Genomic DNA, 13,187 nt, shown 5'->3' with positions numbered 1-13,187 from the left:
TGCTCCAAAGCAGGAAGGTGATAAAGAGAACCACTGAGCCAGATAGACTTCAGTTTGAAATCTGCTTGTCCATTTCTGCCTTGAATGATCTTGGGCACATAAATGTCTTACACCTTATTTCTGTTCTCCTATAAAATGGTTATAAAACTAGTACTAACCACATGGGTTATTATGAGGTTTAAGTGAATTAATGCATGTGAAGAACTTAGCACAAAATCTGGCATACAGTGGTTGCCTTCAATGTTTTGAAAGCCATTCATTTTGGAATTTTCTTCCTCCACTGACTTTATGTTGTCTGCAAAGCTTCAGATCATATTTCTTAATTCTTTATTTATTGTAGACAGATTTCTTAAATTCTTTGAATGCTGTATTACAAAGGTGCTAGTAATACTCCTTCTGACATATAAGTCAAGTAATTTTAATTGTATGTGCTTTTTTACACATTTGGAATCACATCTTTTAAACAATATAAACGCTGGCAGATTAGCTTTGGGTCATTTGTAAACTTTTTATTAAAAATTCTTAATAATTCTAAATTATTAAGTAAATAAAATTAAATCATTAATAAGTTTTTAAACACAACTTCATTTTTAAAAAATGATTAAAATCTAAGTACAACATCCTCACCAACATGTTGTTACTAGAGATTCACACTCAAAATAGCTTACCTTTTGTTATAAAGTTTGCTAGAATGGCAGTCTCTAATAGCTGGGTTTGAACTGGAGGAAAAGAAACTGCTAGAGTGGTTGTTGGCCTACGGGCTTAAATGGCCTCCCCCACCCCACCTGTCAAACCAACATTCACATTCTCTTCTTACTAATCCCTTCTTAAAGCTAAATTCAACTCCCCCATATCCAGGGCAAAGGTTCAGAGTGAGAGGGAAAATAAGGACATTACTAACCCTGACTAGTAAATGCAACATTATTCCACTGCCTACTCTCTGCCATCCATCATTCTCGGCACCTCTTCCTAGTTCACTTTCCAGTCTTTTCCAACCATTACCATTGAACCTGAACCCTGACATCAATGAACACATCCATGTGACTGGGGAAACATTCCACTGTGATGGCAGCAGGTAAATAAGAGCATGGCTAGTATTGTTACTTCGCCAAAAATTGTTCAGTAAGGTACCTAGTATTCAATACTAATTTTCTTCCATGACGAGAGTCAATGGCAGAGTCAGGTTACACTTAAGATTACTTGAAATTTAAAAGCAGATAGCTGGTGGTGGATTCTCTCGTTTACTAAAGGTTCCTTCCAAGGAAGACATTATTAGGGATAGCAAGAAGAAAAGATTAAGAGATAAATGGTCAGAGAATCAAATCAATGATTTGGAACACAAGGAAGAAAAAAATCAGAAAAATAAGAAGAAAAAGAATCCAAAAAAATAAGGATAGTATAAGCAGCCTCTGAGACAGCTTCAAGCAGTCCAACTTTCACAATATAGGGTTGCTGGAAGGAGAAGAGAAAGAGCAAGAAACTGGAAATCTACTTGAAAAATAATGAAAGAAACTTTCCTAATTTGGTGAAGGAAATAGACATGCAAGTTCAGGAAGGACAGAGAACCCCAAATACCATAGATGCAAAGAGGCCCACTCCAAGACACATCATAATTAAAATGCCAAAGGTTAAAGATAAAGAGAGAATCTTAAAAGCAGCAAGAGAAAAGAAGTTAGTTACCTACAGGGGAGTTCCCATAAGACTGCTGGCTCATTCCTCAAAAGAACTTTGCAGGCTAGAAGGGATTGGCAAGAAATATTCAAAGTCATGAAAACCAGGGACCTATAGCCACGATTGCTCTACCCAGCAAAGCTGTCATTTAGAATCAAAGGGCAGATAGAGAGCTTCCCAGATGAGAGAAACTAAAGGAGTTCATCATCATCAAACCATTATTACATGAAATGTTAAAGGGACCTACTTAAGAAAAAGATCAAAACTATGAATAAAACGGTAAAAAAAAAAATATATATATATATCAACAATTGAATCTAAAAAACAAACTAAGCAAACAGGAAGAACAGAGACAGAATCATGGATGTAGAGAGAGTTTTGATGGTTGCCAGGTGGGAGGAGGTAGTGGGGGAATGAATGAAGAGATGAGGGGATTAAGAGGCACAGATAGGTAGTTACAGAATAGCCATGGGGATGTAAAGTACAGTATAGGAAATGGGAGTAGCCAAAGAACTTTTATGTGTGACCCACGGACATGAACAATGGTGGGGGGATTGCCTGAGGGAGTGGGGGTGGCTGGGTGGAAAGGAGCAAAGGGGGTAAAATCAGGACAACTGTAACAGCATAACCAATAAAATATAATTTAAAGTGAAAAAACATCAAAATTGGTGAATATTTGTGCAGCGATTTTAATATTGAAGATGGAAGAAAATAGGCAACATTTTCAGTGTATTATGCTTTATTATTTCAAGACAGGTAAAAATGCAACTGAAATGCAGAAAAAGACTTGTGCAGTGTATGGAAAAGATGCTATGACTGATTGAATGTGTCAAAAGTGATTTGCAAATTCTCTTGGTATTATTGACATTTTGGCTAAATAATTCTTTGCTGTGGGGCTGTCTTATGTATCGGAAGATGTTTAGCAGCAGCCCTGGCCTCTACCCACCTGAAGCCAATAGATGGAGATAGCTGACATACTCAAAACATCCACATCAATAAAGTTAGTGAAGATGGAAAAAAGAGATAAATGGCCGTATCTTTTATCCTCCTCAAATTTCTATACTTTACCTAGATGTATATGTACCATGATCCTGTGTGTATCCACCATAGATGGACTAGACAACTTTTACAGAAAGTAGAAACTCACTCTGGGCTGTGTATTCCAGAAAATTCATCACTTGCATGAGAGCTAATTAGGAAAAGTAAAAATCATTCAGTGTTTCCATCATGCTTGCAAACAAAAACATAGACTTTAAATATTCCTATGTGGATCCAACACAAATGGGTAGATCCAAAAATATATAATCAAGGCACAAAGGATACTCTATGAAGAAAGCCAGTTTTAAGAGGGAAAAAAATGTCTTTGCAACCAGTTTCTCCTATGAAACAGATCCCCCAAATAGATCGAAATGTGTCTGTGTGAACTGCTGACCCTGGTGTCCCATAACAAAGAAATGCAGTTATGGCTCAGCTGCAACATCCTGGGCCCTCCTGTTCCCAGTGGCCTAAATCAATCCCCAGCCCCGGGTGAGATGCTGAGCAAGATGCGGAATTATTTCAGGCCACTAGGGTAAGCTCTATTCCTGGCAGCTCTGTAGGCAGTACCATGGATGAGGGTTTCTAATTCTCTTTGGTGATTTGGTTCTGTGTAAACTGAGATTTTTTTTCTTTTAGCATTTCAGACAGATAAGCAGGAAAGGCCCGCTCCAGTCCTGAGATGGAAGCAATCAAGGTCTATTTCAGTTCCTTTTCTGTGCAGTTTAGTCTGCTTTTCCCTGCTGCCTTCCCTGACACCTGTCCTTATATTTTTATCTGATTATCAAATATCTATGAAAGTTTGGCAGCCTCTGGTGCTCACTCAGTCATCCAAAAGCATCTTAGCCTAAGGAATGCCAGGAATACTCTGCAAAGTGTGTCCTTGAGAGGCCAACCTAAGACTCCTGGCTGTGGACCACACAGAAGTGTCCCATGGGCATTTTGACGGTGAGGTTAAGACCAATGCCTGCTCTCACCAGAGACAACACTGACTGATTGATTCAACTTGCCTGTTACCAATCTCATTCCCGGCTTTGCAATGCAGCCATAGTATACTCAGTTGTCATCTAACACAACAAAGGAAAAGCAACTCTTGTCACCTCCATATGGGAGCTGGTGAAATCGAGGTTTAAAAGTGTAAAAGAGTTGTTGAAAGTGGATTCAACAAAGCAGTGTTGTAGCTGGAAAGATCAGCTGACACCTGTCCCTGCTTTTGTAGGTCACAGACTCTAAGTTTTAGAGCAGTGTTTTACTTTACCATATACCTCCTTGAAAGCTTCTGTTTACTTTCTTAAACTGTGGATACCAGTGGAGAGGTACCAGGTGTACATTCCAGACACTTACCGGATCTACACCGACTGAGCCATCTGCCTGTTGGGTACACAGCTCCAGGCTAAAGAATTTCTAAGGTTGTTGGAACAAATGAGGCATTAAGGGGAATGACCTCTGATGTACAAGGAAATAGCTTATAAGCCTGCAAAGACAGATTTAAAACATCCTCTCCATTATTACAAATAAAAAACTAACCAATTGATTCTGTGCTTTTTTCAAACTGCTCTGCATCTTCCCCTGCATCTTCACTAAATAAATGCAAACATATGTGTTTTGAAATAGGTAGGTGTCAACGAACACCCTGCACAATTACATCTAGGCTGCTACCGATTTCTATCACAGGCATACATATATATGGAGGATATTAAGTCACGATGACAGCGGAGCATGACAAATGAAACAGAACACAAGTTCGAATGCCGAAAAAATGCAATTAAAACCCCATGCAGACAAACACGCACACAGGAGTTTTCCCTCACACACAAGTGGCCGCACTTACAGGCGCTTAACCACCTTGCTAAACCCCAAGCACAAACCCAGGAGGTTCCGCCGCCCGCGAGCTGTCTCCACGCACGCATGCAGCCGCGCCTTCAACTCCAGGTGGGGACTGTCGCGCGTCCCTGGGGACAGTAGCCCTGCCACCGCCAACCCTTACGCAAGCACACGCGCACCCTGCGCCCCCGCCAGAGAAGCGGTGGCCCCGGGCTGGGTGCTGGGCCCGGTGGGGCGGGAGCGCGGCGGGGCCGGGCCTCCGCGCCTAGGGAGGGGACAGGGGCGGGCGCGGGGCGGTGCCCAGCTCACGTGGGCGGGCGGGAGCAGCTGAAGGTCCGCTCGGAGCCCGGGCTGTCCTCTCGCTCACGGCGCTGGCCAGGGAGGCCGCGGTGGTGGAGGAGGAGGAGGAGGAGGAGGAGGAGGAAGGCGGCGGTGGCGAAAGCGGAGGGAAGGACGGGGGCGGCGTCGGACTGGAGCGGAGCGGCGGCGCGAGCTGCCCAGGGCGCGGTCGTGTGCTCGCCCGCCGGGCCCCCACCCCCGAGCTACACCCTGCCGTGCCCAGCTCTGCCCGCGTCCGTGCCCCCGCGGGGAGCGCGCCGGGGCTGCCCCCCGAATGACGGGCGGAAGGTTCGACTTCGACGATGGCGGCACCTACTGCGGCGGCTGGGAGGAGGGCAAGGCGCATGGGCACGGCATCTGCACGGGGCCCAAGGGCCAGGGCGAGTACTCGGGCTCCTGGTCGCACGGCTTCGAGGTGGTCGGAGGCTACACCTGGCCCAGCGGCAACACCTACCAGGGCTACTGGGCTCAGGGCAAGCGGCACGGGCTGGGGGTGGAGACGAAGGGCAAGTGGATGTACCGGGGGGAGTGGTCACATGGTTTCAAGGGGCGCTACGGGGTCCGGCAGAGCCTGTGCACCCCCGCTCGCTACGAGGGTACCTGGAGTAACGGGCTGCAGGACGGGTACGGCGTGGAGACCTACGGGGACGGAGGTGAGCGGCGTCGCAGGGGGCTGGGAAGGCTGGCGCGGTGGGCTTTGCCTTGGCTACTGGGCTGAGGGGGTGGGGGGCGGGGACGCGAGGCGCACGTGCCCGGAAACCCGCCAAAACACCTGGGCAGTCACCCACCTACCCCCCGCTCCAGCCCTCCTCCAGAAGGTGCGTTGGGATGCAACTGGTGCGCGGGGCGGGGGGGGGGGGGGGGGTGACCTGACCCGGTTCTGAGAGCGGGCGCTGTGTCCACACCCGGGGCAGCCAGGCGTGAATATACCTGGCCAGCGCCAACGCAGCACTGCCGCCGGGAGGAAGCGCTGCCCGGGAAGGTTGGGCTGGGGAGAGGACGCAGTCACTTGAGCCTGTCACATTACGTTCCTGATCCCTTCCTCTCACGGCCGGGTTTGAAATCGCCACTGCCGTTGAGTTAGAGCGAGCGCCCTGAGCTTTCGAGGTTGGCGGTCGGCGCTGGGCGCTGACCGCTCCCAGACTGGTTTCACGTGGAGTCGTGTTTCCCTGCTGGTCTTCTAGTAGCCTAAAGATAGAAGCCAGAACCCCATAACTAGGATGTGGGGGAATGGCACCTTATTTGGGGTGCATTTGGAACATCCTAGTTATGGGAGCGGAGAGGCCACCTGACGCAGGTGCAGTCCACAGGGTGTGGGGTTTTGTTCCTAGTTTTCATAAGGTTCCTTAAAGTGTTTGGTCAAAACAATGGTAGTCGTTGTTGACCTGGTGATCTATAGACAAATTACTAGGAAAACATTTTAGAAATGAACACAGAACTCTATGTTTTAAAAAATACAATTGAGAGCTATCATCCCGATAGTTAAGTTAGCAGCTGCTTTACTCCTGAGAATGACAGTGCCCAAAACTGATTTGCAAGAAGGTGTATGGCGTAAACAGTATACTGGCTGTGAACAAAATTCACATTATTTTAATATTTAACAATTTTTCCAAAATAAATTATGTATATAGTAGAGCAAACTTTTTCAGTTAGGTCAAGTACACATTATTGACACAGGTGTCAGAACTTGAAGAATTTCCTTGTGTAATAAGCTGACAAGGATGAATGGCTTATGCTTTGGTAAAATACATTTTCTGATAATAAACATAACCATAATTCATCGAAAAGGGTTGTAGGAGGTGATGTCACTTTTGGAATTATGCAGCTCAGAGTTGGAGGATATTAAAGGGATCCAGTTAAAAGTTTCTCCAGTCCAGTGCAACCCCAGTTAGGCCATTTCTTATATAAAAGCTTACACAATTTGTACACTTCACGTACTCAGAACATGGGCCGTGTTCAACTGCAAAACGGCAGAATGGTAGGATTTGCTAAAAAGGGCATCTTTTCGTCCTACAGTACAAAGGATATTATTCTCATGGATTAAAAGGAAGAAAAAAAACTTACTTGAATACTTTTATATGGGCTGCTTTGGTCCCAAGTTCCACAGTAGTTCGTCAGGGCCCTTAGATGTTTTGAATGGGCGTAGGATGCCTTGGTTGGCTGCCCTGTCAATACGTTAGCTTGTGATTGTATTTCATCGGAAGCCCCTGCTTTCCAATGTAACTAAATTCCATGCTCAAATGTGGAGCACAGTATTTATTTTTTAAATGTGCGACATTTTATAACCTTTTAGGAAGGCTGTGAATAGTTCTCTTCAGTTTTGGAAGGTTAAAAATAAGTTAGTCTTCTTTCAACATTACAATTCATTAAACAAAATCTCTAGGTTTAGAGCATTCATTATACCTAGTAATCAAAGTATATACCACAGTGAAGGTCATCTCTGTATGTTTTCTGGAATCTCAAATACAGGTCCAGGCTGACTTTATTTATAATCTGCCTCCTGTTTTAAAAATTAAAAAATTAAAATCCTTAAAATTTGGCATCACCATAGTACAGTGGTTTTCTTTTTCTACGAAACAGCAAAAAAATCTAATATACTGTCAATTAGGAAGGGGAAAAACATCTCTTAAAAGTCACAATGGAGTGTTTACTCTGTGCTGGGTGATTTCCTGCTTTCTTTAATTTGTCACTATGTTTAATTAGGAAGTCTTCAATCATAAAAGGGGAGGGGGTCTAACTGGAAGTGTATGGCCATAACTTATTTCATACAAAGGTTTTGGCCCAAATAGGAAATACCACTTTCCATATTCTTACTTGAGTTAGCTTGGTTTTGTTGTTGTTGTTGTTCGTTTGCCTCCGCAAAACTGTATGTCCATCCCTGTATTACCTACCCTCTGTCAGACTTAGGGGAAATCTGATTCCATGCATTTTTGTGATACAGTTAAGTCAGAGGAGAAAGGAAGTAGGAATTCCGTGTGAGAAGTATCATGTAATTTATTACTGATTTTTGTATAATGTGTTGCTGAAGGGAAACCCCTGAATATTACAATAGAATAAATTGGTTCCACATTCAAAAAACCCAAGTTGAGGTACACAGCATTTTTGGTGCAAATTCTGATCTGCTATACTTCATTTTTGTCCCCACCTGTCAGAAAACTATTAGAAGCGTCTCAGAAGACCCCTGGTTGTTAACTGGATGCATACTTGCGCACACCCATCTGTAGCATGGAAACATAGGTTTGGCATATGACAGTCTTAATTTGACTGGAACTCATTCTGAACTGGTCACCTTCTACTACAAAACGGCTTTATCTAGAAACTATTTGATGAAAAGTCAGAGAATTTAAAACAGACCGATAAAAATCAGTTTTACACTTGTGAAATCTACATCTATCTTTAAGGAGTCGGGAGGATCTTAACTAGAGCTTTACCTGAGCAGCAAATAAAGACACTGGACCCCATCTGCTTCTTAAAGAAATAGAAGCCCTTTTTTTCTACACTCACTGACTAAACTAAACATATTTTAAATTTCAGATGACTACTAACACTTTGACTATAAACTGTTTATGGAAAGTCCATGGAGGAATCCTTCCATATATTGTAATTTAACAGAATAGAATGGGAACGTGGCCACACTGGTCATCTTGCCTTCCCTATTTAACAATTAACCAGAGACATTAACTTCCTAACTGTTATTGTTGCCTTAAACTGCTTAGATTTTCAAGCAATACTTTGGAAATTCTAAATATTAGTTTTACTTTTGGATATAACAATTTAAGGAAACCAGTTGTTACTGTTCTCTCAGTGCTAAACATTTACGAGGATAGAGTGGTGGCAATGTAGCAGTATAACTACTTATTGATTCAGACAACACATGTAGATATTCTTCTAGCAAAATTAACTTGTCATTACGTAGGAAAGTTAGGATATAATTTTAGTGTTTCACATTTATTTAAAACAAAATATTTAAAATGAGGTGGTTTGTTTCAGTGTGTGTAAGTCAGGTTGTATAACTTTTATCCTAGAATTTAAATTTTATCTAGACAGGCAAAGGAAAAGTCAAAGCTGACATTTCCTAATAGTTCTGTTACCTTCCCTGTTACAGTGGTGATGTTTGAAGATGGCTGGTATTCAGTAGGAAGTTTCTTACCCTAACGTGTTCCATTAGACTGTCCTGCCCTTCTGGGCTTATCCTTTTGAGAAAGCTGTGGCCCACCTCCTCAGAAGTTCGTGGATGTCTGGTTAAGACTTTCACATTTACCCAGCGTATGACCCTCACAGCATCAGACCTACTTAGTATTTCATTTTTGTCCTGCTATTGTCTGTTTTGTGACATAAATATAGCAAAATAAGCAGAAAGAGAAGATAGTCTTGAAATTAGTCAGCACTTGATTTGGGGGCCATTGTGGTTTTAACTTTAGAATGTAGCCCTTGTTAACACAATGACATAAAACTACTAGAGTTTTTGCTCAGAATTTTTAAATAAAGTACACACCACACAATGGACATCTGTACATGGCAATTTAGAAGGAAAAGTGACTTCAAGGTAGATCTATAAAATTAGAAACAAAGAGGTAGAGACAGACTGTAATGATGATTTACTTTCTATGATCCTGTGAATTGTTATGAATACACAAGTAATTGCATCTTAAAATTTCCACATAGCTTTGTTTGGGGAGGTAGTATAATTTTTTTTACTTTGTACACATTAGCTATAATGTGGTGTTCAAACTATTTTTTATTTTCATTTTTTTCAGTTACAGTTTACTAGTATTTTGTATTAGTTTCAGACATACCGTTAGTGGGTAGACAGTCATATACTTTACAAGGTGTTCCCCACCCCAGTATTTCCAGGGGAGGGACTGTAATTTAAATTTTGCCTTTAATGAAAGGAAATGACCTTGATTTTGAAAAGAAAATTCTAAGTTCCATAATTTTAACATTCATTTATTCCTGAGATTATTTCAAAAACTGTACCAGGTTATTTTTGAAATGTCTTTGCTAATTTATTTAATAGAAAACCTTACTGAACATAAACACTTTAGATTAGAGGTTATCCTATTTCTGAAAAGGCATAATATTCATTGAGAGAATGATCTGGAATCATAAAGCTTTGAGGATCACTGTCAAACACATCGTTGCTCGGAGATGAATTCTGTAATGTTAAGAGTGAAAGGCTTCCTTTGGCCTTACCTCAGTTTTTCTGAGGGTAAATCATGTATTCTTTTTAGCCACCATAGCTGTTTACTGTAAGGTTAGCAAACACCTACAGACCACAGAACACACAAGCCATGAGTTTAGAAATTTTATGTTCTCAGGGTAGTTCCTAACTTCAGTGCTTCTAGTCCTTTCTGTGAGTCACAGTGCAGGGGGCAGAGGCTGGGGAAGTGGCAGAAGAAAACAGAAATTTGGCAGTAATATGGGACAAATCTTTGTTTAAATATGTATATTTTTTAGGTGTAGTTGACAAAATAAATGTTAGTTTCAGGGGTACAACATAATGACTCCATACTTGTGTGTCTTGTGAAATGATCTTCACAATAAGCCTAGTTCACATTCATCACCAATAGGGGACAAATCTTAAGCTTTTCACCTGAAAGTACACAATGTTAAAACAAATTGCCCGTTTTTTCATGATGGTTCACTATATTCAAGATATATATTGTATTTATTAAATCACTCTTAGCTCAGAAAGTTCTACCCAAATTTAAGTAATAATACTAAATATTTTCATTTTCCCCACCACCCCCCCCCAAAATAATGTGAACATGATAGAATTAAGACAATTTGATGACCCATCCCTTAGTAAGTCCTTGATCTTGTTGGAGTGTTATACTGACAGATCCGAGTCATTGTTTTAGAGTTTTTCAGCTAAATGAGAGTAATTAACAGTAAATTAGAATAAAATGCACAAGTAGAACTCATTCCATCTTCTATAGCACTGCATTTTAATTTTTTACATTGAAATTTTTCTTAGTTTTGTTAATTACATTAACACTCAGTTTTACACTAGGTTAGGTTGCAGCAGAGCAGGTTAGACGTTCATATAACTTACTAAGAGAGATTTCTGATGTGTTGATTTCAGGATGAAAACGTGTTTTCCAGTGGTCACCCTCGGTATTCAAAAGTAGTGGTTTCATGTGAAATTGGTGTAAATTTTTAGATGAAAGGCAAAATGACCAGACTATTGGAAAATCCTGTACAATTCCAAAATGGCCTGTAGACCCCAAGTTGCAGGGCGGGAATTCGCAAGTGAAAAGCATCCCGTAGAGTTGACTGGGAAGGCTGTGGGATTTGACCTCGGGCCGTCTGCCCTGTGCGCCCAGCTGCCCAAGTGCACTGCAGGTCCTGGCAAGATGGGGCACCTTCCTCCCTGGACTCATGCTGTGCTTTGGTCTCTCGAAGGTACCTACCAGGGCCAGTGGGCCGGTGGCATGCGGCATGGCTACGGCGTGCGCCAGAGCGTGCCCTACGGCATGGCCACGGTGATCCGCTCACCCCTGCGCACGTCCCTGGCCTCGCTGCGCAGCGAGCAGAGCAATGGCAGCGTGCTCCACGATGCAGCAGCCGCTGCCGACAGTCCGGCGGGCACCCGCGGTGGCTTCGTGCTCAACTTCCACGCCGATGCAGAGCTCCCTGGCAAGAAGAAGGGCGGCCTCTTCCGCAGGGGCTCTCTCCTTGGGAGCATGAAAATTCGCAAGTCTGAATCCAAGTCTTCCATCTCCAGCAAGCGCAGCTCGGTCCGTAGCGATGCGGCCATGAGCAGAATTAGCTCCAGCGATGCCAACTCCACCATCAGCTTTGGCGATGTCGACTGCGATTTTTGCCCTGTGGAAGACCATGTGGACGCCACCACCACGGAAACCTACATGGGCGAGTGGAAGAATGACAAACGCAATGGTTTCGGCATCAGCGAGCGCTCCAATGGCATGAAGTACGAGGGCGAGTGGGTCAACAACAAGAGGCATGGCTACGGCTGCACCGTGTTTCCCGACGGCTCCAAGGAAGAGGGGAAATACAAAAATAATATTTTGGTCCGTGGAATAAGGAAGCAGCTTATACCAATAAGAAATACAAAAACTAGGGAGAAGGTGGACAGAGCTATCGAAGGCGCGCAAAGGGCAGCTGCCATGGCGAGAACCAAAGTGGAAATAGCCAATTCAAGGTATGTAAACACAGGATGGGTGGTTTTGCTGGATCGTTCCCACACAGTGCCATGTCAAATTGCGTTTGTCGGTCTGTCGATTATGCCACCAAATAGGTCCTACAGCTGCTGGAATTAGAGGTGGCAAATGATTAAGCCCAATAGAAATATACCTGTACTGTTCTGAAACTTTCCATCATCAAAAAACATTGAAGGTACATTGAGGTCCCCTTCCTTCCCTATAAATTACTTCCCTAATCCTCAATGTGATGGAGTTCATACAGGCCCAGTGTTCATTTTCCCAGTCCAGAAAGTTACACTTATTTAAAAAGTACTCCTGAAGTACTGCCGCGGAGAGGATGGTGCATCTACATGGAAACACACCTGGTGTAGATGAGTCTCTTTATCCTAGTATTTCAGTTCAAGCTGTGCACAACTCTCTCTATAAAATTATCCTAATTTATGAAATGCATATTGTTTTCTGATGCATTTTAGGTGAAATTGGTTTTGAGAACGCCACTGAGATCTAGATATGCAGAGGTGGGAAGTTACATACAAAATCTAGCATGCGTTCTTGAAAACAACAGAGGTCATGTACGTGGGAAAAGCAGGACTAAAGCTGCACAATGTATGCAGGAAAGATTAGATCACTGGGATATTCTAAGGAGGGGGTGGGGGGAGCTTGCAACTGACAGATGGGACTGTCAGTGTGCCAGGGTTGGAAGAAAGTAGAGCAGTAGAGATGAGCTGGAGTGTGGAGTGAGGAGCAGAAGGTGGGTGAATAATAGATTGAAAAGTAGGGTGTATGTGGGCACGGAAGGACTATGTATTTGAAGTTGTACCATTAATGGCTGGATTCAGGGATTCAACAAGAGGGATGGAGAGATCTATTGGGAATAGAATTTTATTACGAATAGATGTCATGTTAGACAAAAAAGAAAAGGGAACGGTAATAAATGGAAATTTTTATTTTTAGGTTTACTTAACTGGGCACAGACCGGCCACAGTTATGTGACTTGAGGCAGACATTTAGTATAGAATATCAAAAATGCTTTTCCTGTTTCAGTGATATTCTCCCATGGAAGTAAACCTCCTTTGAAACCACAAAATTAGCATGTCTTTGGGGTTTTATTCTTAACAGTGAATTAATGACCCCCTCCCCACATTTTTTGGT

The 13,187-nt window shown here is 42.9% G+C and overlaps 2 protein-coding genes across 8 annotated transcripts in view; one reads left to right on the top strand and one right to left on the bottom strand.

Annotated features, from left to right (window-relative positions):
- Window positions 1-4,675, bottom strand: part of GDAP1 (ganglioside induced differentiation associated protein 1) — a 50,797-nt gene extending 46,122 nt beyond the window's left edge. The window contains exon 1 of one of the 6 annotated variants that reach the window (XM_045186171.3): window positions 4,538-4,675. The gene's annotated coding sequence lies outside the window, so the exon portion shown is untranslated. Of the gene's footprint in view, window positions 1-668; window positions 720-4,537 lie in introns of those variants that run through there. The other 5 variants (XM_045186166.3, XM_053930322.2, XM_045186168.3 and 2 more) reach the window with 5 other exon arrangements.
- Window positions 4,676-4,886: 211 nt separating this feature from the next.
- JPH1 (junctophilin 1) overlaps window positions 4,887-13,187 on the top strand; it is a 90,085-nt gene continuing 81,784 nt past the window's right edge. For both annotated transcript variants that reach the window (XM_053930202.2, XM_053930201.2), the window contains exons 1-2: window positions 4,887-5,522; window positions 11,275-12,034. In XM_053930202.2, coding sequence (XP_053786177.1) covers window positions 5,144-5,522; window positions 11,275-12,034 — 1,139 coding nt within the window. In that variant the 5' untranslated portion in view covers window positions 4,887-5,143. The remainder of the gene's footprint in view (window positions 5,523-11,274; window positions 12,035-13,187) is intronic.

The sequence above is a fragment of the Desmodus rotundus genome, chromosome 8, assembly GCF_022682495.2.
Source record: "Desmodus rotundus isolate HL8 chromosome 8, HLdesRot8A.1, whole genome shotgun sequence".
Taxonomy (NCBI): domain Eukaryota; kingdom Metazoa; phylum Chordata; class Mammalia; order Chiroptera; family Phyllostomidae; genus Desmodus; species Desmodus rotundus.
The sequence above is the reverse complement of the archived record's forward strand: the minus strand, read 5'-3'. Positions and strand labels throughout refer to the sequence as shown.